This window comes from Pezoporus wallicus, unplaced genomic scaffold (assembly GCF_028554395.1).
Source record: "Pezoporus wallicus isolate ANWC-B61680 ecotype Strahan unplaced genomic scaffold, APGP_CSIRO_Pwel_v1 contig_14787, whole genome shotgun sequence".
Lineage (NCBI taxonomy): Eukaryota > Metazoa > Chordata > Aves > Psittaciformes > Psittacidae > Pezoporus > Pezoporus wallicus.
The window spans coordinates 83,553-107,957 of record NW_026640813.1 but is presented as its reverse complement, the minus strand read 5'-3'; the positions used below and the strand labels follow the sequence as shown (position 1 = coordinate 107,957).

General features: G+C 46.3%; 1 protein-coding gene across 2 annotated transcripts in view; it reads right to left on the bottom strand.

Moving 5' to 3' along the window:
* Positions 1–5,099: 5,099 nt before the first annotated feature.
* Positions 5,100–24,405, bottom strand: part of FAM222B (family with sequence similarity 222 member B) — a 35,842-nt gene continuing 16,536 nt past the window's right edge. The window contains exons 2-3 of one of the 2 annotated variants that reach the window (XM_057420742.1): positions 14,445–14,572; positions 5,100–8,219 (exon numbers count right to left, since the gene is read on the bottom strand). In XM_057420742.1, the coding sequence (XP_057276725.1) occupies positions 6,634–8,219; positions 14,445–14,526 (1,668 nt within the window). In that variant the 5' untranslated portion in view covers positions 14,527–14,572 and the 3' untranslated portion in view covers positions 5,100–6,633. The remainder of the gene's footprint in view (positions 8,220–14,444; positions 14,573–24,405) is intronic. The other variant, XM_057420743.1, reaches the window with a different exon arrangement.

Here is a 24,405-nt window from a genome sequence, read left to right as displayed (position 1 = left end):
CTGGTGTCCAGCATCCGTTTATTCTGGTGCCCAGAATCAGCCCGTTCTGATGCTCAGAACCAGCCCGTTCTGGTGTCCAGCATCGGTTTATTCTGGTGCCCAGAATCAGATCATTCTGATGCTCAGAATCAGCCCGTTCTGGTGTCCAGCATCCGTTTATTCTGGTGCCCAGAATCAGACCATTCTGATGCTCATAATCAGCCCGTACTGGTGTCCAGCATCGGTTTATTCTGGTGCCCAGAATCAGCCCGTTCTGATGCTCAGAACCAGCCCGTTCTGGTGTCCAGCACCACCCCATGTCGGTGCTCAGCTCCAGCCCATTTCAGTGCCCATCATCAGCCCATTCCGCTGCCCAGCACCAGCCCGCACCGCGCTCCCCCTCCTCATTCCCCGGCTTCCCCCCCGTGCTCGACTCGGTGGCGCCGCCTCGCGGTGTGTTTTGGTTTCACCCCAGCCGCCGCTCTCGGGCCCGTTCCCACTCGGTTTTGCCTCCTGCAGACCCTTGTGCTCCCCTTTGACCGCTGTGTGAGGGGCATCCCCCGAGCACATCCTCCATCCCTCTCTGCACATATCTTACCTTTAGATATATATGTATATCTATAGGTTGTATTTGATGTTTTACGTAGTATATAATTTATACCTCTACACATATAGACATACATATATATATTTACATATATATGCACACACACTGTATAGGAGCTGTCCCATTCGTACACCACAGCAGGGTGTTGGCAGCCCCTTGTGCCCCCCAATTATTATTATTATTACTATTATTATTACAATATAGTATAATATTATTATTACAATATAGTATTACAATTATATAATAATTATTATATGTAATATATGTATGATGTATAATAATTATATTATTATATATTACAAATAATAATAATAATGAAGAACCCCCCCATATAGTTATTTGTGACCTAAAGGCTTTATGACCTAAAGCTACTGCGGGCAGTGCCGCTGGCTGAAGCCTGTGCAGCACCTCCTGACTGTGCTCATTCAAAGCCCACCCAAGGGGAAAACCAACCCCAGGGAGCCGAGAGCTCCTCAAAGCCCAGGATCCATCCCTCTGCTTCCCCTGCTTGGGGCTTATTCCCTTTTCTTTGCCCTCTCCAGTCACTGAAGTGCTGTTTGCCATCAGGTGCGGCTCTCCAGTAGCTCTGATGAGCCCCACAGCACAGCTCCCTTTATCCCGGCACGTCGCAGCCGGAGCCACGTCTCCGTGCGGTGCCTGGCTGGAAATGTCAACCGGATCTTGAAGCACCTCTTAACCTTCACGGGGTTGGAGCAATTCCCCTGCAAGCCCCTGTCTGCAGAGCAGGAGGAGGAGATGCTCTTAACATTCATGGGGGAGCGGGAGCGATAAAATGGATTTGGTCCTAAATTTAGCCTCAAATTTCGAGTTTAAAAATAAACTTCCTGGGAAGTTGTTGGCTTGAAGGTTTATTCTAAAGGCCCAGCAGCTTGCAGCATGGCCCCTGCTCCACTGGGCCAACACGGTGAGTATCACACAACATGCTCAAGCCAGTGAGGAAAGTGTTACTAAATACCCTGGAAATCGAAGGGCCAGAGCTTAGTTTAAGACCCCAACCGCACCGAGATGCTCCTATTTAACTAAACACCAAATCCTTTTCACACCTTACAGAACCTCTGGTATAGAGATAGGGAGAATTTCTGGTGAAACCCACTGCATCTGCTGCTCTTCTGGATACAAATGCAGAGCCCTGATGTGTGCCAATTATTGCCACTCTTCGCCAAGATGCAAACCCAGCCATTAATATCAGGAGAAAAACACAAGAGCAATTTGCTTTCACATCCTTTATTAAACACCCGGCCGGGGTCGCCCCCTCCCCAGGACCAAGGGGTTTAGAGGGTGGTGAAGGAGAAGGGGTTTATCCAGGTTAAATCCTGGTGTGATTTCACCGCTGAGGCCATCTGAGTTAATGCTGTGCGCCCGATTGCCTGGAAATGAACTGAAGTGGATTAAATACTCCAGTCATTTTACTGCAATTTGGCCTTGTTGAACATTGGAAGAGCATCCGAAGGTGGCTGATGTCCAACACAAGCTTCCCCAGCCAAGCCCTGAGGAGCTGATTTCAGCGTGCCCCTCTCCTCATTGACCAGGAGTTCTCTTCAGCCCCTCTCCATCACAAGGCAATGTGCTGCTGGGTTTTGGCACAGAACATCTCGGGGTGATGCTGACCCCTCAGTGTCTGCACCCTTTTAACCCCTACCGTGGTACAGGGAGCTCAGTGTAGGGGGAAAACCAAACACAGCCATTAAATCTGCAAAGAAAACCCTGTTTGGCCCTAAGGGAGAAGCTTTAAAAGGATGGATCTTACTCTGTTGTATGCCAGAGGCCTTAAGCTTAGTTATGGCTGCAGGGACCTCTGCTGACACAGAAGTCCCCACTGGCTCATTATTGCTCCAGTAAACAGGTCTAACTACCTGCAAAGACAGAGTGAAGAGTCCTGCAGAAGGGATTCCTCCTGCTGGGGGGACAGATGAAGATGCTGCCAAGATGCTACCAGAGATGCTCCGGTGATTGCAGGATGGAGGATTCCGAGGCTCTGTCTCTGCATGGTGGGCAGATGGATGGGCGGTCTGGTTTACCCCAAACTTCTGGAGGAGCACGTGGAATACAAATACATTTCCTAGTATCTGGGAAAAGTAGGAACAGCGTGCAAGGTGTTAGCTTGGTGTCTGAAAGGTTTTGACACTCCAGCACATAGAGATGGGGTTTGAGCTGCTGCGTCATTCTGGGATGAAAGCATAGATTGAATTCGATGTGCAATCACTACAGAGGGGAGAAAACCTCCCACAGCTGCACAGGGGTCTCTTCAGAACGGGTCTACAAATGTAATGAAGCCCCTTTATAATTTGGAATGATGTCAGTGAGCAGAACTGAGCTCATTACACGCACTGGTAGGTCAGCACTTGGAAGGGCACTCACTTCTCAGTCCGACCTTAGCAGCCCTAGGGGCAGAGGGACCAGGTCTCTCTGTTTTCCCTGCAGACAAGCGGGAATTGTGGCTGGACCCATAGCACACAAGCAGCAGTGTTTACAATCAGCCTGTGGTTTAATCAAACCCAGCAACAATTCCCAGTTCTCTCCTGCAAACATTCCTGCTTGGTTCCTACGGGAGCGGCTGACTCCCATGGACTGGAGTTTTCACATTGTAAAGCTTAAGGAAAATGCACAAGTGTCTATAAAATGTTAACTTTGGGCTGTAACAAAGCAGGTTTGGGATTGAACAGCTTCAGAGCTTCTGCTGGAAGCATCAGAAGGGGAAGCTTCCTCATGGAAGGGTTTACCCTGCTTTCATGTTTATCCCTCTCAGGATCTACGCAATGTCCACTTCCAGCTGGAGGAACCACCAGAATGATGATGTTCTGCTGTATCAGTGTGGTGCTGTAAAAGGGAAAGATCTCAGTGGTGATGAGGCAATGGAAACAGCTGAGGAAAACAAGTGGCAACACCTTCCTCTTTCCCCAAGGAGCAGAACTCTTATCTCCAAGGACCCATAAGGGGAACAGAAGCCTGGTGCTGGAGGTCAGGAAGTCAGCAGCCTACAAAGAGACAAGCTGAGCACTGCATGGAGCCCAAAGGCTTGTGCCAATCTGCACCAGGGAGAACGCAGGGTGAAGATGTGGCCCTGGCCCTTCTCGTTACTTCTATACCAGGCAGTGTGAAATAAACCCGTGTGCACAAGGGATTCCAGCAGAGCACAACTCCTGCCATGCGCTGGACCATCAGCCTCGGGCTTATGCCTCCCGTGCTCTTCCCTTTGGGAGTGACAGCGGCAGGGCTGGATCCCAAAAGCGGCAGCTGGGAATGAGGCAGGTCATGGTTTGTGTTCCTCTTTACAGAAGATGTGGTGGGGAAGGGAAAGGAAGGAGGAGCCCGGCAGCACCAGGCTGCTGCTGAAGGGAAAAGGTCGGTTTAAAAGAAAAATCTCACTCCTAGAACAAAAGGCAATATTTCAGTATATTTTAATAGCAAAATGATTCCCATTTTTCAAGCAATGTCCCACCTGGATGAATCTCAGGAGTGTTTTTGCTTCCCGGTCCTGCTGCCCCGGGGCAAAGTCTCAGAGGTCACAGCTCTCCCTGCGGAACGATCCCAGAACAGAACGATCCCAAACACCTCCCAGGCCTCAAAACCACTTCCACTAAGAGCACGACACGGGACTCCACTCGGTCTCTCTCTCGCAGGAGAAGAGCAGGAGGCAGAAAAATCAGCTTTTAATAACAGTCTGGGTTGAGATTTGCAGCAGGCTACTGAACAGAGGAGATGCCAGTAGTTTATTGAGTAAAAAGGAAAAGGATTCAGGGAGCAGAACTAACTCAGCAGGTTAAAGTCATCGCACAGCCCTAGATCGGTTCAGGAGGGGTAGGATGGGGGGAGACCGTAAGGGGAGCAGCTTCAGACTCAAACCTCGGCTTCCACTATCATGTACTGAGAAAAATATTGCATGAAAAGCCTCAGGGTTTTAGTTCTTCCATAGATGTATATTTACCAGTTTTCACACAGACTGCAGGAATACGATTATAAACAATAAATTAGGACTTCATGTTGCTATCATTTGGCATAACACAATCAGGCGAGTCTTCCTTTTCTGTTTTTAAATATAAGGCAACACAAGCCAACACATAATTTAATCCGTCTTTAGTCAAACTGCTTCGCTTTGCTAGAAGAGTTCCCACTAAAGAACGGCTCAGAGTACACTTGAAGGGATTTCAATAACGCCATAAGTGTACTAACTTACGCAAGGAGTCAGGAAACGTACTCTGCTAAGCTCTGAAACCTAAGGAGTTGTTACAGCCCAGGACTACACGTCTAACTTAAAAAAATACAAAGAAATGTCTCCTAATTTCTCCATTTACCCAAAAACTCGGAAAGGATTTCTAGCCAACTAGGACACCACTTCAAAACTGGTTACTTCTCTTTTTTTTTTTGTTCTTTTTTTCTGTGTTTTTAACTTTTGTATGATGTCTTTTAAAGATTGGGGTTTGTTTTGTGGTTTTTTTTTTCTCTTTGAAACCATGCTCGTGGAGGAAAAGTTCAAGGAGCAAATACTTAAGGCTTTGTTTGTTTCCAAGGGCTGTGAGGGAGGCCAGTGGATGGCTGAGGCCAAGTGGGTTCACCCATACACAATGCTACTCAAACCCACACTACCAGGCGACATTCATACAGAAATATTACACTTAAAAGTTACAGTGTAGAGCAATAGTTTTTAGCCAGTGTACATATAAAGAATCAATGCATTTAGGTTTTTTTTTTATTGATTTTTTCTCTTTTTTTCTCTTTTTTTTTTTTAATTTCCAAACTTGATTGTGATCATTATGTTCAAGTATTAGTCTCATTAACGGAGATGAGGAATTTTCTACTTACAAGAAATCCAGCTGTTAGGAAGGAAAAGGTGTGCTGTGGTAACACTGAGGGGAACAAGATGCTGAGGTTACTCAGTAGTGTCCTACGGTCACTGACTCTACTAGCTGCTGGAAGTGATGTGGGAAAGGAACAAGAGGAGTTAGGCACCGAGACCCTGGGATAAAGGGATGTTAGAAAGAGCTTTGCTAATCCCCAGGGAGTGGAATTGTTCTGTTAAACCTGCTGTGGTGTTCCGAAGGAGAGGAATATGGGACCATTGGTCCCACGGCGGCTCACGAGCAGAGCTTCACAGCAGTGGGACCGTGCCACACTGCCCTGAGCACTCATTACGTCTCCTCACCCTGAAATTCATTTTAGCTACCAAAAAGCTGAACCCTTTTTGGAGTTGTCAGTGGGTCTGGATGCCTTCACATGAGGACAGCCAGACTCCTAGCAGCGAGGGGTTCAGACAAAGCTAGCTCTTAGGCAAAAAAGGCAGTGGGGAAGGGAAATACAATGCAGAGAAAAGGCAGCGACCTATGGCAGCTATGCTGCCTCCTAAACCCACCATTCCCCCCCTTCTCCATACCCTGTCTGCAAAAGAAAGAAGTGTCAGAAATACCTGCCGGAGACTTTTGACTTTGGACAAAGTCTAAAATGACAAAGGTGGGCAAGGAAGAGCTGAAGAGCTTCGTCCTGTATTCATGCCCAAGTACATCCCCGTAGCTAGCTCGTTTCAAACATAGGCTTCTTTTTCAATTAAACAGGCCTTTAGACAGTGCAAATGGTCAATGTTTAATGCATTAATGAAATGGGCTTTCGGCTGAAAATAAGCCCTGCTTCCTGACAAATCCTCTTGCTCTTAATCTTCAGAGGAAACGGAGATGGAAATTTAAGCAGCTGCGCTACCTTGCTCTTGATGGAGCTGGCGAAACCCTGCAGCAACTCAACATCAGTCCAGCAAGGAGCTGCTAAGCAGAAGCTGCACAGAAGGGGGTTCTATGGTGAGGAAAGGGCTGTGGTGTGAAGTAGTGTAATGAAATCCTCTGACACAAAAGGCATGTTAAGTATCTGATACAGAAAGGAGATAGGTAACACGTAAGCAAAGCTTTTAAATATACAGTATGTTGTCTTCTGATGGTTACTATAATGATCACACAAGTTTGCAAGTTAAAAATGCCTTGCTTATTAATTAAAATTAAGACTAAACCTCTATGTTTTTTTTTGTCTGTGAAAGTGACTGCAGCCTATCTATACCCTGGGTGTTGAATATGAAGATTTCGACTATCGGTTGGTTCAGGTGCTCGGTTCATGGGAGGCCGATGGACTTTTCCCAGCACGGCCATGCTCTGATCTCTGAAGCAGGACTGCTGGAAGTCCCCACTTAGGTAATCCATGGTCTGCATCACGTTATTCTGGCTGGATGGGCCAGCTCCAGCTCTGTAATGAGTTCCTCCTGCACAATCTAGCGGTGCTCCTGCCGGCTGTCCCCCGTGGAAAGGCATGGCGAGGTCCTGGGACCCAGAGCTGTCACTGTTGGGTGTGGGCAGAATGTTATTCCAGATGGGCTGGAAATAGTGCCCATTGGTATATGGCAAGGGTCCCTGCAACCCGTTCACAGGTGGAGAAGGTGTAGGCTTCTCGATGGGGGGCTTCAAGCTGAAGGACTGGCCCATGCACAGTTCTTGAGGGTAGTTTGAAGTTTTGACAGGGAAGCTCTGCCCGGTGATCTCTCTCTGGGGGTGCTTCCCTGCGAGTCCAGCAGGCCCAGCAGCATCCCCACACATTTGCTGCAGATGCGCAAGCTGGTGCTGGTTCCACGCAACCGATTTGATTTCGTTCTGGTACGCGGGCGGCACCCTGTTAATATTCACCATGGGCACATTAACAGAGGCAGGAGGAATAGCAGCAGCAGCATGATCTACAGGGTTAACTACACAGGAAGGCATGGGTGTAGGGACATTGTGAGTAGATACCCTGGTACTTGCATTGATAAGCAGGTTGCGACTTATAGGGCTGGGGTTTGCAATCTGTCCCTCACACACTGAGGTAGTGCTAATGCCAGCTCTGGCCTGGCAGAACTGGTTAATCTGGTGCACAATGCTGCTCAGGTCCGGTGGCTGGTTCTGCTGCAGGGTGGCAGCCATAGAGAGGGGAATGGTTGAGGTAGACACGGTCACATTCGGCGGCGCGTCTGCATCCGGCATCTTTCTGCTTCCATGTAAACCCGGCTGCAGCAAAGGATTTGGGGGGTGCTGCAGAGTCTGGTGTGCCATGGTCTGAGGATGCTGCAAGCCCTGAGGCTGCTGCATGTTCTGAGGGTGCGGCAGCGCCTGCGGCTGCGGGATCCCCTGAGGGTGCGGTAAGCTTTGTGGCTGGGGTATACCCTGAGGGTGCTGCAAAGTCTGTGGCTGCGGGATACTCTGGGGGTGCTGCAAAGTCTGTGCATGCTGGAGAGCCTGCTGGCGAGCAAGCGCCTGGGGGTGGGTTAAAGTGCTAGGTGCAACGTAAGGGGTGGAAGGGGGATTCATCATCGCTTCCGGCAGCAGACGCGTGCGTGTCCCGTCAAAGTCTTTGATAATTCCTTTTGCTGGAGATTTGACTATCGCCAGGAGGCCCGTTTTGGTGGTGGCCTGAGATGGGTAAGGACTGTACCTCTGGCCCGAAGTATCAAGTCCGTTCACAGTACGGCGTATGTGTTTCCTCTGGGGAACCTTGACACTGTTTGGGAAGATTTTTATAGTCAGTGGGTTGTTGGCGACCTTCTTAGCATAAGCATCCAATTCTGCTGGGGTAGGATACTGTGCAGATCTCATTTTCTGTGTAGTGTCCCCTGTGGAGAAAAGGAAAACCATCAATACCGATCCTGGCAATCGGAGGATCAAGCCCAGGGCAAGACAGTTGCACAACAAGAGTAGAAAGTCTCCAAGGAATCAAGAGGCAAGAACCTCATCTTCCCAGACCAGCGGGTCACGTACCAGATGCCGCATTCCCTTTATTACCTGGTGACCAACACAAGCCCCAGTTCAGCTTAAGGCAAGACCTGCCTATGGGAGCAAAACAAAAACTGTTTTCATCAGAGTGTGTTTATAGTTGGACAAAAAGAGGTAACGTGCTATGAACACTGGGCTGTCTCCAGACTGAAGTACTTCTTACAGCTTGTGGTAGTGGCCTACTTTCTAGCTTCTTAATTTAAGGCTGCCTCCCCCATGGCTCTTCAAGCCATGCTCACTATCTTTACCATGTAATTGAAAATCAGAAAGTTATGAATTAAACATTACACCCATATAATGCTGAGGTGGGAACCATACTGTGGTGGGCTGGCCCTGGCTGGACTCCAGGTGCCTGCCAAAGCTGCTCCATCATTCCCCTCCTCAGATGGACAGGGGAGAGAAAACAGGATGAAAGGCTCCTGGGTTGAGGTAAGGACAGGGAGGGATCGCTCAGCAGTTACCATCCCAGGCAAACCAGACTCGACTTGGGGAAATTAGTTTATTACCAATCGAATCAGAGTAGGAAAATGAGAAATAGAAACTAAATCTTCACCCCCCCCCAGCCCTCCCTTGCTGCAGGCTCAACTTCACTCCTGATTTTCTCTACCTCCTCGCACCCAGTGGTGCAGGGGAACTGGGGTTGTGGTCAGCTCATTGCACATTGTCTTGCTGCTCCTTCCTCTTCAGGGAAGGACTCCTCACACTCCTCCACTGCTCCAGTGTTGGGGTCCCTTCCCATGGGACACGGTCCTCCATGAACTTCTCCAACACGAGTCAGTCTTACATGCTGCAGCTCTGCATGAACTGCTCCAGCGTGGGTCCCTTCCATGGGGTGCAGTCCCTCCATAACACACTGTTCCAGCCTTGTGTCCCCCACGAGGACACAAGTCCTGCAGCAAACCTGCTCCAGCGTGGGCTTCCCACAGGGTCACAGACTCCTTTGGACATCCCCCTGCCTGGTGTTGAGTCCTCTATGGGCTGCAGGTGGATCTCTGCTCCACCATGGACCTCCATGGGCTGCAGGGCACAGCCTGTCTCACCATGGGCTGTAGGGGAACCTCTGCTCTGGTGCCTGGAGCATCTTCTCCCTCCTTCTGCACTGACCTCAGTGTCTGCAGAGCTGTTAAACTCACATATTCTCACTCCTCTCTGGCTGCAGTTCCGCAGTTTTCCTCCCCTCTTCTGCTGCCACCACCACTGGTGGGCTTGGCCTTGCCCAGCAGTGGGTTCCTCTTGTTTCCATCGGGCATAGAGGAAGCTTCTCACAGAAGCTATCCCTGCAGCACCCCCACCCGCTACCAAAACCTTGTGATGGAAGCCCAGCACACATCTGAAGCCTTCAGCTCAAGCCTCCATTTACATCTGAGTTCTTTTCTAGATGCTGACATCTGAAAGCACTTTGAGTGTCTTTTTGTCCATTAGGAAGCCCTTGTCAGTCCAAGTTCAGCAAATGGAAGGAGGCTCCACATGCATTATTTTATGGCTTGCAATTATTTCTTCAGCATGGCACCCTGCTAAGGACAGCATCCTCATATCACACAGCAATCTGACGTGATACCCTCACAAGATTAAAGATATGCTACTGCCCAGACACAGACAAAAGACTTGTGGAGACAGGGGTGTGGGGTTACTCTGGTTTAGCAGATACCTACCTTACCCACAAGCTCCAACTGCTTCTGGAAAGAACTTTAGACATGTAGGGAAATGCTTGTGCCTCTCCTGCTATAATCATATTCCAGGCAGAGCTGGGCCATTCCACCTCTGCTTCTCTTAAATGACTGCCTCCAAAAGACTCGTGAATACATGAGCACCAGGCATTTCTCTCTGCATCCAGCAGCTTCCAGTCATCACAGGTGAGGGAGAGCAGCACTGCTCTAAGAGCACTCACTTTCAGAAAGTTAAAGGTCAGAAAATGGATACCCAAAGAAAGGATAATTATAGAAATGTTAGAAGTGTCTTTAGTGACATAAGCGGCTTTGCAAGCAGGTTGTCCTGCAGCTCTAGCACAGCACGTACCACAGCACCAGTTGTATGTACTCCTACTCCCTGTGCTGTCCAAACACCAGCATCCACCACCCTTTCTCTTCATCAAAGGAAATGGTCGTTTGATATCAACCTGAAGGTCCCCTCTGTTCATATCCCTGTACCTGTCGCTGCAGGCAGGTGGTTTATATCTATCCTTTTGAGTGAGCTCCCAGTGGAGAGAAGAGCTTCGGAATGGCATTTACCTTCCCTCAAAGGCAAAGCCTTCATGAACTCCCAACCTTTCATTCTTAGCACTGTCCATGCTCATAAAGTTCTGTTTCTTCCCCAAGAGATGACCCTTGCAACTCACCATCAGAGGAGAACCACTGACAACAGACAAAGGAGCCCACATTTGTCTGTGTAATGGTTCACGTTATGCTCACAGCACTGTCACACAAAGCTTTTCTTTTCAGATGAAAAATTATGCAGCCACTTTAGGACACCTTCACCACCAAAATTTCTCAGCCTGGTTTACATTTCTATATGCATATTATCAAATGAGGTGGGAAACAATAAACAGATACACTAAATATCCCTTTACTCAAGGACCTATTCTGTTATACAAACTACGACGGAAGCTTTTAGAAAGCAGCTGAAACGTCAATGTTTGAACAGGCGGCAGCTATCAGTTGCAACACATCTGTAATCCCAAATCTGGAAGTGCTCCCTTCCTCTGATGAGAGAAAATAACCCCTCAGTTAAACTTAAATGACGCACTAACATCAAGTTTGGCATCCTACCACATGGCAAACCAGCTTTTAAATCCCATTCATCACTTCTAACAGCACCCGTTTTGCGTACAGCTGAGATTATGCTCCTTTTACTATCAAGTAACTCAGCCATTCTACTCAGGCCTGAAGGTGATGCATTTCTGAGTGCCCCAAAGTGCTGCTTAAAATGTGCTTTGCTAGTAGTTCCACAGGCAAGAGTCAATGACTGTAATAATTAAGACAGCAAAAAAATAGGAGAAAGGCATTATGGGGTGAGCAAGAGTCTGAGTTTCCCTACAAATACCCTACAAACCAGTAAAAATGAAGTAGGTCTGGTAACTAAGTCAACGGAAAACCAGCTAGAACAGACCAAACCAAATGGTGGTATTAGAATATGCTCATCATTCGTGTGCAAGAATTCAGGCCATAAAATGATGAGGTGGATGGCAGAGAAGGAACTACATTACAAAAACAAAGGGATGAGCTCCACAAAGCTACCTAATGGTAAATGCCGGGCAGAATACTTTCGTTGGAAAGTAATTATTTCACGTGTATTGTAAGGGAAAGCTGTGTATGTGAGCAATTACCCCAGTAAATTGGTGAGCTGCAGGTTCACACTCCTGCTAATCCCGTGGCAACCAACTCATCTGGTCACGGCCCTGCGCGCCTCTCACCGCTGGAGCTATTTTTATCATGAAATGAGATTTCTCTGCCTCACCTCAGCACCAATGTAACGTCTTTTAAGTGCATTTCACAAGAAGGCTTTAAACCCCACTGCTTTTAAAAGTGCCCGCGGTTAAATCTTCATTACCATTAAACAACATACAAACAGGCTTTCAGGATCTCTGCCCTAACGAGAGCATCCGCGCTTGGATGAGCCAAAACCCGCTGTGCCCATCTTCTGCATGAAAATCTCAGCTGCTAGAGGGTTTACAGAAACAGACCTCACCCCTAGAAAGGGCTCGTTTTGGTGATGACCCCAGATTCAGTGCCAACCTGCTCTTTCCTCTCCTGTCCATCGATCCATCCATCTATCTCATCCCCGTCAACAAGAGCTCTCCGAGAAGCACCTTTCACCTTGACTTTACAGCACTGTTGTAAAAACCACCCTTTCTTACTCAGACCTTGCATCACTGCTTCTATATCCCACAGCAACTCCAGAAACTGCCCAAACAGTCTTGAGTATCCTGACTGACTGGTCAGGTTTCTCCTGGCCTGGAGTCCCTGAGAAACCGCCTGTGTGGATAAGGATGAATTTCAGGGGGAGCCCTTCCTGTGATGCAGGCTGGAATTCAAAGCAAAACACTGGAACTGGAAGTGCTGTAGTGATCAGTTTGAAAGGAAAAAATATGTGCATATTAAACCTCTAAACTCCCACTGCACAGACCAGCTTTAAGAAGAAAGCCTCTTATTTGAAAGTGAGGAGAGAAAAAAAAAAAGCTAACTGAGCTAATGTGGATTTTGAAGCATTAATAAAAAGTCTAATCTGGAAAACTACACTTAAAAATTACGAATACAAACACTGTAAATCTGAATAAAGGTTATCATGCGGAGTTCTGTGCCTTTCATAAAGGCAATAGCATTATTATTAAAGCCCACTTCCACCCCCCCAAAGTCACAAGTCACTGTTCATTAAAAAATGCTCATTAAGTCAGCTCTGCTTTGGCCAGGGGCTAGGCTGCTTGTGCATATACAGTGTGGAGAGAAATGCACCAATTAATCTTACACACATCTGCAGCAGGGGTGAGCGAGGTCTGTAAAAGCAGTTTCATTTTCCATATAAATCAGAACAAACTGGAACAGCTGAGCATTCCCCCACTGCCTGCCAGCTACTTTATGTCCTCAATTCTTTCAAATGCAGTACCCGGAGCTCTTCCCAAAGCAGGATACAGAGATGCTTTCAGCACAGGGATAAGCAGTTCTCAGTAACAGCATCAGGTACCATCAGGTTAAGAAACTGCCCACGTATCGGCATGTTGCCTTGTAAAGGTGTAATTAGCAAATACCTGATTTATGCACAGCTACCCTCACATGAACCTCAACAATTTGCTTTCAGAACTAAGCTTTCTGATCCATCAAAAGAAACTTCATGTGATGCAAGGACCTCGGCACGTTTCCACCACAACAGCCTACCTTTTGAATAAGCATCGGTCAGCAAATCTTGAACTGGAAATGGGAAAGAGAAAGGAGAGGTGCCCAGTTTCATGCCACCTAAGGAAGTCCTTCTGTGAGTAAAGATTTTTACTTATTGCTGGAAGTGTCATTACAATTACCAAGCCTGTGGAGTTGGCATAAATGCTATGCAAGTGCTGAGGGGGAGCACACGTGGACATGAACAGTGTCATTCACTTCTGGCAGGATCAGGACTTTGAGCATGTCACCTTCATTGCAAAATTATCTTACCTATTTTCATCACAAGTCTTTAAATACTAATAATTTAGTTACAACTGGACTGTAAACTGCTTGGGTTTTAAGGAGCAATGAGTCCATCAGCAAACTGAGGGTACAGAGATCTCCCAGTGTACATACCAAACAGGACAGGCAGGTCACAGCCCTAAGAGCCAAGTGTACAGATCTTATGTAGAAACCCTGGTATTTCTGCAATTTCAGCTGAACAATCAATGTGCAAAACAGGAGAGACAGAGTAAGATTTAACACAAATCTCTAGCCAGTGACCTTACATTCCCAAGCATAAGTTGCTCTAAAAACCACCACTATACCCATCAAAAAAATGACTGGAGGTATCAAAAAAGGATTCTCAGAGAACTCTGCAGACATCTTTTCAGAGGCACCAAAGAGACATCAGAAAGAAGACGGAAACTTTGAACTTTAGTAATTTGGGCTAGATCACTAATATTTGCAGTATATGCCCCAGGTGTGTAGAACAACAGAGCTGCTGACCTCAAAAGGTTTGCATTAGCCTGATCCAACTTTTATTGGTTTCTAGGAGCAATTAAATGACTGGAAGTGAAAAAGAGTCAGGAAGAAGTTGTGTGAAGGAGCAAGTCAGCTGGCACACTTTTAGCACAAAATGTTTTCAGCAAAGAGGCACGAATCTCACAGAAACCTCACTTGCATTTCATCTTGCTGTGGTTAAAATTAACCTTTATAAAGCCAGGAAAGGGGGTTTGGGGGGGAGAGCTTGCTGCACACACGTGAACCTCCACAGCCATTTCTCAGAGCCATTATTGATGGATGCCTTGAAGGCATAACAAAAGAAAGACTCTAACATTAAACAGTTTTTCCACTGTATCCTAAATGTTTATGTCAGAGCTGTACCAGAGCCAGATTTAACAGTTAACCACATCCTGCAGACAAAACGTCACTCACATTTCTGAAGTCCAGTGTTCATCTGCGTGTAAGAAAGAAGCTGAAAGGAGAGGTCACCTGGTCCTGGCAGACAGGCCAGCATGGCAGACAGGCACTAACACAACATGGGGCATTCACTCCTCTGCACACTGCAACAACAGAGAGACAATTCAAAGTTATAATACAAGGAGGAACAGAGAAAAGAAAGCGGCAAAGAGCCATCCCTGGGTGAAGGCCTGACCAAGCACAGATGCGCAACCGCTGCTCCAGTCCTTCCTGCATCTCGTAACGGCAATGGCCATGCTTCAAGAAGTGGGTCACCTGCAGGGTTATAACTAAAATAGCTGTCTCACTCTCCTCTGCTGCTTGACACACAGAGGATAACCCATAACTCCACCCTCACATTTCAAAGGTGGTTGTTACGAATGGTACAGAAACCACCATCACTCATTTGCACTGTATTGAAATGTGCTGGCTACCTACCAAGCGTAGCCAAAGCAAGTCCTCTGGAGAAATCCTGTCAACTGCTCTTTTACATTTAATAAAAAGGCACGGCATGCATAAATTGAAGGCAAAGTATGCAGCACTCTGCCTCGTGGCAAGATTAAGCTGCATGCTACAGCTTGTAATTTCTGTGGTCCATTAGGCTGGAAGATGAATGGCTACAACTTCCTTCATTTCATAGGAGACTCACTAACCTGGGTTAGACAAACAGCCAGACGTGCCTCCTGCACAAAGCAGATGCAGAGGTGCCACCAGCCTCTGCTGCAGAGGGTCAGCATTTAGGAAATCAAACCTCAAAACAAATGCACAGAGCACTAAAGCTCTTCTATACATAAACACTGCACGGCTGCCCTCATATCCCATCATCGGTGTACAAAGGGGGGGGGGTGTCTCTCAACAAACCTCACGCAGGCTCAAAGACTCCCAGCTAGAATTATGGAGAGGTATTTAAGGTGGAACAAGGTCTCAAGAGGCCTCCTGGTCCAGAACCCTCTGCCACAGCCACAGGGACAAACCACAGCCGGCCACAAGCACTTTAGAAAGCTCTGGGGAACAGGGTGGCTGAGCCAAACTGGAGTAATCAATTGACTTCTCTTCTGTGCCTCAGCATTGGTGCTGCTCTAAAGGGAGTACTTTTGCCAAAACACCTGAGGAACAGCTAGAAAGGCCTTGGGGTTTGTTCTATGACCCCCAAGACACAGCAGGAGTTGAAAGCTTCAAAAGTCATAGGCTGATTTAATTCCAGTCAGTTTCACAGACCCCAATTCAAGCAACTGGGGAGGCATTCAAAGACCAGAAGATGAGAAACAGAAAGCTCCCGATTGGTGTGAGAAGCCACAGAGGCCACTTCTGAGTCACACTGCTGAGGACTGCACAAAGAACATAAACCCTTCAGATGACACCTGGTGAGGCAAAGTCCACGCTGTGTCCTGGACAGCCCCACCACCTTCATGCTCCAGAAAGCTCCAGAATCAGACTTCTCTACAGGGATGTTTTAATGACTTTCATTTGAAACTCAACCTCAGACCACCCAAGGACCACTTGCACCAGTGCAGCAAACAGCACGGACTTAAAGCTTTCCTGTAGCACAGCAATTACTCGCTGTGTAGAATTCATTAGCTCCATGTTTACATCCTTGGTTCAACATGCAAAGGTTGATTAAACCAACGGCCAACAAAACCTCACACAAACATTAATTTATGAGGACTTCTGCATCTTCCCTGTGTGAGAGCTCTCAGAAGCTGAGTGTTGCTAAGTGAGCCCGCTGGGTGCCACTGAGACTAACAATTAAAAATAGGTTTGGGCACTGAATGTCAGCTTGACAACTCCAAGCTATTGCCCATTCACCCTTCCCACTCAGAGTAACAGTGACTCAGGGCTGTGAGAAACAAACACACAACCTCAGCAAGCTGCAGGGTCGACAGCTCAACCACCAACATGTTTACATCATTCTCCATTTCATTCCTAGGAGATAGCAACGATCTCCACTACCACAAGTTGAAGATATGTAGCTGTAAAACCTTGTAAGGTAGATCTAAACCCAGGTTTTCTTTTCATCCTCTGTAGGAGGTGGAGTTGTTGGAGTCTTTCAGAAGGTGCTCAGAAACGATGACTGAAGACCTGTCACATCCACAACTTGAAGGAATCACTTTAGGAATTGAAAAGTTGGTCAGCCTTTACACATGAGATTCATTTACCACTCTGAGTATGTAGGGTTCAGTGAAACTCTGCAAACAGCCAGTGGGCAGCAGTTTCTTGTCCCAGATCATGCCCAGCATGACCAAAAAGACAAAATGAGAAGCCAGCTCCTTTTTAATCAGAAGACAAAAGCACTGCATGTTGCCAGAGCTTTACCTGAGGAGGCAACAGAAACGCTTGCAGTCAGCAAGAAAAAAGAGTCACTGTGTTTTCCTTTTTGCTTCATTTCATCAACTTCAGAAGACTGGCAAAAACAATACCTATTTCTCAGTGAAAAGCAGACAAACAAAATTAAGAGCCTTCCCTGGAGTCAGCAAACCATCAGGTCACACCATTCTCTAATACTCACCTAATATTCATACTCACCTAAGCATCTATCTTTTCCTCCAGTTAACATCTGATGCCAGGCCAGGATTACTTCCCATCCCTGCACAACCAAAGCAGCTCAGTGTCTACATTACTTAACTGGTGACAAGTTTCCATGCAGCCCCAACAGAGGGAAACAGCACTGCACTCAACGTGCTCTTTGACTGAACAAGCAGCATTTCTGACAGCAAGATCCTCGGTGGGTTTGCTCACCTGCTCCATCATTAAGGCTCATTACAGCCTCAACACTGTGGCTCTTGGAGTAAGCCTCTTGCTGAGAGGCTCAGCGCCACAGACACAGCAATAAACACAATAATAGCACATTAGGAGAGAGAACAAGTGATTAAAGAGTGGCCACAGCATTAAACTCAGAAGAGCTGGGCTTCTGTGATAAGACACAAGTATTTCCTTGAAGGTCAAAACATGTATTTACAGGAGCTTTAGCTCCAATACAGACAATAATGTTTTAGAGAGGGTTATAAAGGCAACTTGTTCCTGCAGACAGATAATCATTTTAGTTCGTAAGGACTGGGGTGGCAATAATAATTTTAAAGAAAATACTAGACTTATAACTTTAAGTAGAAGCATAACATCATTCTTTTAGCTTGATCTGCAATAGGCAAATCGATGCCACCTAGGTCACTGCCAAGCATTTAAAACAGAAATCCAGACTGCTATAGAAGTGCTGACCTTAACTCCATCACTGAATCCCGTAATTAAAACCCTGCTCCAATTTCTGTTCTCTATGAAATTAATGTGTTTTCCAAAATCAAGATCTCAGTGTTTGAAATGTCTTCACAAACAAGCCCGTTCAGGTTTTTTTGGTAAGAAATTATTTGACATATATTCCCTTTGAGATACTCAGCACCTGATTGCTGCTTTCTCACTGGCTCTTCTTCAGCACGAGCTAACACAGACAACTCCAACATACCATGCAGATAACATGAACTGAAATCCCCCCATCGTGTCTGAGATTGAGGTGAGCACTAATGGGCGTCTCAAACAGTTGATACTCACAGTCTCAGGTCAACAGGGGTCTTCACGTGAAGGGAGGAGCTTGGCTTTATTGCTTCTAATTAGTCCAGAGTAGGAGATAAACTGGACTTGGCACATCAAGACCTCTCACCAGTAAACTTCCCTTCACAGCAGCAACTTGTGTGGGCACCAGCACCTGCAAAGCTGCCCCAGTCCCTCCAAGGACGGGTGGATGTTATTGGGGGAACTGGAATGGATGTAAGGAATTAGGAACCAGGGGGGGGGTTTGCACTGTACCAGGCTCAGTAAACCAGTCAGCTGCAAACTGGAAAGCAAGACCAGTAGGCTTTGGCACCCAGCAAAATATGGCAGCTGTGAAACCCTTACCTTTGTATTTTAAACTGATTGTGTATGCTGCCAAACACAGCCCAACGAGCTCTGTCTTGAAACTATATATAAAGTAGATTTCTGGAGGAAACAATCATTAGATGGAATAAATAAATAAATACCCTGCTTTGAAGTGATTTTAATCTAATTTGGCTGCAGGATAGAATTTTAACAGCTCACGTACTGCAGGATGCTCTATGAAATAGTTAGCAGGTTTAGACACATGAACAGGGTTTTTTTTTTTCCCTTCTAAGATTTATTAATCATCAAATCAAAGCATGTTAAGCTTAAAAGGGATGTGCAGTGCTTGGGATTTGGGGGTCACTCTCACTTCCCCACAATGACTGTTACGTTCAGCCATACCTGCACATCAGGGTCCAGACAGCAATGTCCCATGCACTGGTTTTCAGAGTAAGTCCTGTCACCACCAATGCTCACCAGGCAGGACAAAGAACTCACCTCCACCCATTGCCCAGGGACACCCCCCCTGTAGAGCTAAGAATCAATTACAGTAAAATTTACCATGATATTGCTTTTCTGGACTAAAAAGACATATTCTTTTCTGCCTGATATTCAACGTGTAGCATCGCTTCTGCCAGAGCCACTGCTCCCCAGGCCAGGGGGTACTTTTAGAAGCTAGAGTAAAACCTAGGTATAGAGCAACGTGGTACTCTTAGGAAACTTCTAACACAGCTTTATCATTATATAAACAGACCACATATGCAGAGCTCTTGCCAAGTTTTAGCTACGCCAGTCTCTGAAGCTCCCAAGAGGCCTTACAGGGTAAGCACACAATGGAAACACTCCCTGTAAACCACCCTGGACCGGTGAAATATGGGAAGCTGAGCTGGTTGAGAGGAAAGCAGGCTGCTGAAGTCTAAAGTTAGGCCCTGAACGTAAACATGCATGTTTGAAATTCCACCATTAACTGCAGGAATTGTTGACAAAGCCTGGGGCTGGGAGGAAGCAGGAGCAGCCACCTCCACACAAAAGAAAAGCTCCAAACTATTCCAAGTTTCCAGCACCCTGGGGTCCCATAAGCCATGTGAGGGTTGTTAAGCACTTGGAGCTGGTGGATACACTTCACTTCTCCTTATTCCCAAGGTAGTTCCATGTAGTTCCATGACTGCCAGCGGGATTTACAGCGCATGTGGCACGTTCCAAGTTCAGCATAACATAAATGCTGCAAACAAAAACCAAAACTAACTCTGGTTGTGAAGCTGCTTTGGTACAAATGTCTGTTAGAGCTTGCCAGGAAACATAATTGAATCCTGGCCAATTTTCATGCTCCAAGGGAAACTCAGGCTGCTCAAAACCAAATGAGGCTCATTCCTCTTCCCTCTCCTGAAGTAACCTAAAATCTAAGGGGTTCAAGAAGCTGTTTGTGCGACCTGCACATGCTGAACCCCCATGGCCAACCTCAGCGCTCGATATGACTCCTTCCAGTCAGTCATGCCTCAACGGACAGATCCCACAGGCTTCCTGCCTTAAAACTCCCCCTTTATTCATGGGCAGTTCCCAGCATGGCCCTTTCCCAGGATTGCTGAAAAGCCAGAGATAAATTTTACTGTTTCCTGGAACAAAATTACCAGACTAGCCCTGTATTCATCACAGGCTGGTATCACATCCTCTTTAATGTTTTATAAATGGAAAACTGCAAAATAATGTGCACAGAGGTAGTCTTTTGAGATGGCAATAAATCACAATAGCATCGAGTGTACTTGGGGAGAAATAAATAGGAAGAGTGAACAATAGAAAGTCGCCTTCTGTGACAAGCAGAATGCACTGTCAGCATCTGCCAGCACAGGACCTCTTGGCTTTCTGCATTCAGATGGACCTTTGCTAGAGTTTCCATCAAAATCAATTTTGGCTCCTTGCAGTTTAATTAACTATGATTTTGCTTGTAAACCGTTTCAGCTTTCAGGCTGACCTCCATTTATAATGTTAGGCAGGCAACAAAATTAAACAGTTTGGAGGGGAAGGCAGAGGGAATTTAAATGTCTGTGGGGTGCTCTGGGAGAGGGGAGGCTCCTGCTGCAGCTCTGCTCCTCTCCCCAAGCTGCGATGCCAGCGCTCAACAAGGAAAGAAATGAAGCAGCTTTGGGGCAACAGCACTTAAAATGGAATATTGTTCATATCACACTCCTCATGCCCAAGGGCTACCACTAAAGGCTTCTAGGTGAGCAATTTTGAACAGGATGTTGTGCAGTAACAAAAGCCGAGGCGGCGGCTCCCGGCTCCAGGTATTGCCACGTGTGGCATCAGCTCCATCAAATTCCCTCTTTGCATAAAGCTGCAGCAAGCCCAAGGTTATGATCTTTGCGTTTAAAAAGCCTGGGGTTTTTTTTAGGTCAGTCCCAAGAGATTGTTTTAAAACACAGTCCTACGCATCTGCTGAAGAGGAGAACAGTTGGCTTGAACTGTAAGATGGATTTTTACATAGCTTCTGACCTTTCATCTAATTGAGGCCTAAAGAAGAAGGAGAAAAGAGGAAAAGCGATACGTCACTTCAGTTATTAAAATCCATCAAGCTCAGACTTTAGCCTTGGGATAACCACAGCCAAAAAATTGACTCGCAAGTAATTATCACTGCTATCTGCAATAAAAGTTAATTGGACATAATTGAACTAAAGCCCTAATCTGAATGAAGCTGTTGCTGGCAAGCAGCCTGCTCCTGCCTGCACTCTGCAAATGGAACTGCTAGCAGTAAAATGGACAAACACGAGCCTGCTTTTACAGCACATCACAGCAGTTCTGCAAACAGCTCTTTAACTGGGCCAAGACAAAGCCATTAAGAGGGCCTGTCCTCACCAAGCACGCCCTGCGACGCTCCCCAAAGCTTCAAAACCAAGTTTCAGTTTTACTGACCTCTTTCATTACATGGCCTGAAACGTAAGATTCATGTCACGAGATGCTGGTTTCATCAGCTCCCCGGCGCTGCGAAGAGCAGTACAAATAACGTGCTTTTCGAGCACATAAAGATACCAACTCGGTTTGCAGTGCTGATAATTTACCACCTTCATGCAGTTCAATAGCCTTTCCTGTTGCAGGACCAGCTTCTTTCATCTCCTCAGCAGAGCAGACAATTAGCTGCTTTCTCTCCTCAGCCCATGCAGGTGGCTGGGGGAAGGGAGCGTTAAACTGAATTCCTGCTGATTTGTGCATTTATGTTTTGCATTTTTGTTAACTAACAGACCAGAAAGCAGTCGTCATCCCCACATACTACTTTAGAACTTCCTTCCAATTTTAATTATTAACACTCTGCCCTTCACCAAAGCATATCAAAGCACTTAACAAACATTACCGAAGCCACATAATCACTCTGAAACGGGCAGAAATTGCACATAACTCCTTTTACAGAGGCTTAAGGTTATTTTTGACCAGATTTATGTTAGAAGACTGGTCTCCTGATTATGGGCTAGTCTGTGACAGAAGAGATTGAGGGAGGTATCCAGCTCACCACAGGTTCCTGACATAGTTTGGGATGAAGCATTTAATCACCTGATGCCACCGTCGCTCCTTGTTAAAAGGACAGCAGTGAGTGACAGTTTCCTGCCTCGGAAGAAGCCCATGAAGATAAATGAACTTGTGGAGCATTCAATACCACCTTGGCTTCTCACAAAGTCATGTTCCAGGCAGGCTCCTGGGGAGGACTGAAGCAAAGCACCCCTCCCTGCCCTGAGTGCCATTTGCTCACTACGGCTCCTCTGCGTTTTCACAGCTCAGAACAGATCTGCTTCGCTCAAGAAAGCTGCGACAGAGAACCAGTGACATCAATTCCCTTTCATGACCCAAATCAGTGGCTTACTTTACTTTGCTCAAAGCCCTCACCTCTTTTTAAGCCTATTTTTAGATTTAACTCTGTATTCTGCAGTGTGGCAGGAGCTGACAGACAACACAGGCGCTAAGTAGGTCTTGCCAGGTGTTGCAGGCTGCTTCTAAAGGTGAAGGAAAGATGTAGAAAAGACAAGTCAGGACGATTGCAGGGCCTGGCCAAAGCTTCAAAGGAGTATTTTCTGGCTGTGCTTGAAACACATATGCTAGTGGTCAGCTATGAGACAGATGAGATACTACTTTTACCATGGGAACATATGCAAGAAATAGGAAAATCCACCTGCCTGAAGTCAGAAGTGATTTGAATAGCTTTGTATCTGCCTCCTCTGAATTTTTACTACGCTAAAGCACCCTGACCTTTAATTTTCTTTCTCCTTTTATATGGTAACTTCCAAGTTTTTAATGTTGTATCGGTGGGAAACAGGGATAAAGAAACAGTCTGGGACGTATGTTAGTTGCGTTCCACAGTACATAATTCTGCATGGCTGTTTAGGAGACGGAGCAAAGGATTCTACACTTGAACTACAGCAGTTAAGAGAAGAGGCCAGGTAGACACAGCATTGCCATCAAAATCATCACATGCCCAGAGTATTAGCCTTACACTTGTATTTTCAAAATGCAAACCAGATTCCCTACCCATCACTTAAGGTTCATAGAAGATACCATTTTCTGCAACAAGGTACTGAGAGGTGCAAACAAAGATTCCTTCCTCCAAAGCATCCATTATCCTTTCAGCAAACTAAACCCAACTTCTTCCTAGAATATCACAGCAGCTACTATAAAACACAAAATAGACTTACAGATACGAGTGTGCATGTTTTCATGGGGTGCTAAGGTTAGCTGCGATGACTTCCATCCAACCCAGCACAGCCCGGCAACTACCGCACTACAGGATGCTGCTAACACACACCCCACTGGAGGCACCACACATTCCCATCAACAGACATTCTCCATCCTCATATGCAACTTCCTTCTGCCTTCAAGTGGTAAGAGACCAGAATACCCATTGACCCCCTTCCCATAGTGGAGAGGTTGCAGTTGTAACCTCAACATCCTTAGCAAGAGCCTGCACCACACTGGTGTTACATGCAGCTTTCCTATGGGTTCGATGTCTGGGAGAGCACGAGGATGTAATTCTGGGTTTTACTTTGCCACAAAAGCCATGCAAGAGCTCTGAGCTTCCTCATGCTGCTCTCAGCCAGAATTCCTCCCTCTCAACTTTCTCGCCTTCTCAGATCTCAAAAGGAAGCTGTTCTTAAGTGCAGCAAACAGCAGGCTAGGCAAAGGGGAAAGGAAACATGACATAGTTCCCTCTCTAGTGGCTGCTTTGCACAGATCACCGTTATCTTCACTTGTTCCACACTTGCTCTGTAAAAGCCCAGAATTAAAGTCTTAATCATGACTTACAGAAATCCTTGTGGCTGCACATGACACCAACATGACGGTTTTTCTTTCTAGAATATCGTCAGAAGTCACAGTTTAGGACAGTTCCCCGAGTAGGGAAGAAGCCATCTTCCCCTGTTTATTGCAAGCTGATTGTTAAAACCACACATATTATTTCAGAGCTAACTCTGAACAAATTCCACCTCTATGCAACACACGAACAGCAAACCAGACGCTGGTTAGATACTGAGAAACACGCTTTGAGGCCAGTTTTAAAAACAGATTCCCCTGAAAATGAGAAATATTTGCAAATAAGGTAAGAATGAATGAGGCTTCATACAAAACAGAAAACTGAACTTGCATATTAATTAAAATAGTAAGAAGTGACTCACTTGCAGGCCAGGGGCGCTGGTGGCTGTGAACACAGGCGGGCAGCTCACAGGGGATGGATTTCAGTTTGCATTGGCTATGTGTGTGTACCACTTTGACCTGTCCAATCACACTGCCAGTGGCTTGGGTTTGGTATTTAGCTCTTTGGATACTGAATTAAGGTCCCACCTATAGTGAATTTTTAACAGCCCATTTACAAACCACGTGGAGAAATATACAGCAAATTTGTATTTAAGACACAAAACTGGAGAGCTCTGTCTAACTGCACAGTGCCAGAGCTTCCTGCTGGAGCACGGACACACCAGCTCTTAGATACACATTTTACCATTTGTAAGGGCAAGATAAGACCTCCTTCTGTACTTAAGAGATATCGTGCAACGTACTGTAAAGATGAAAAGCATTCTAAGAACCTCAAACAGAAGCTGCAACGCACGTACAAAACCCT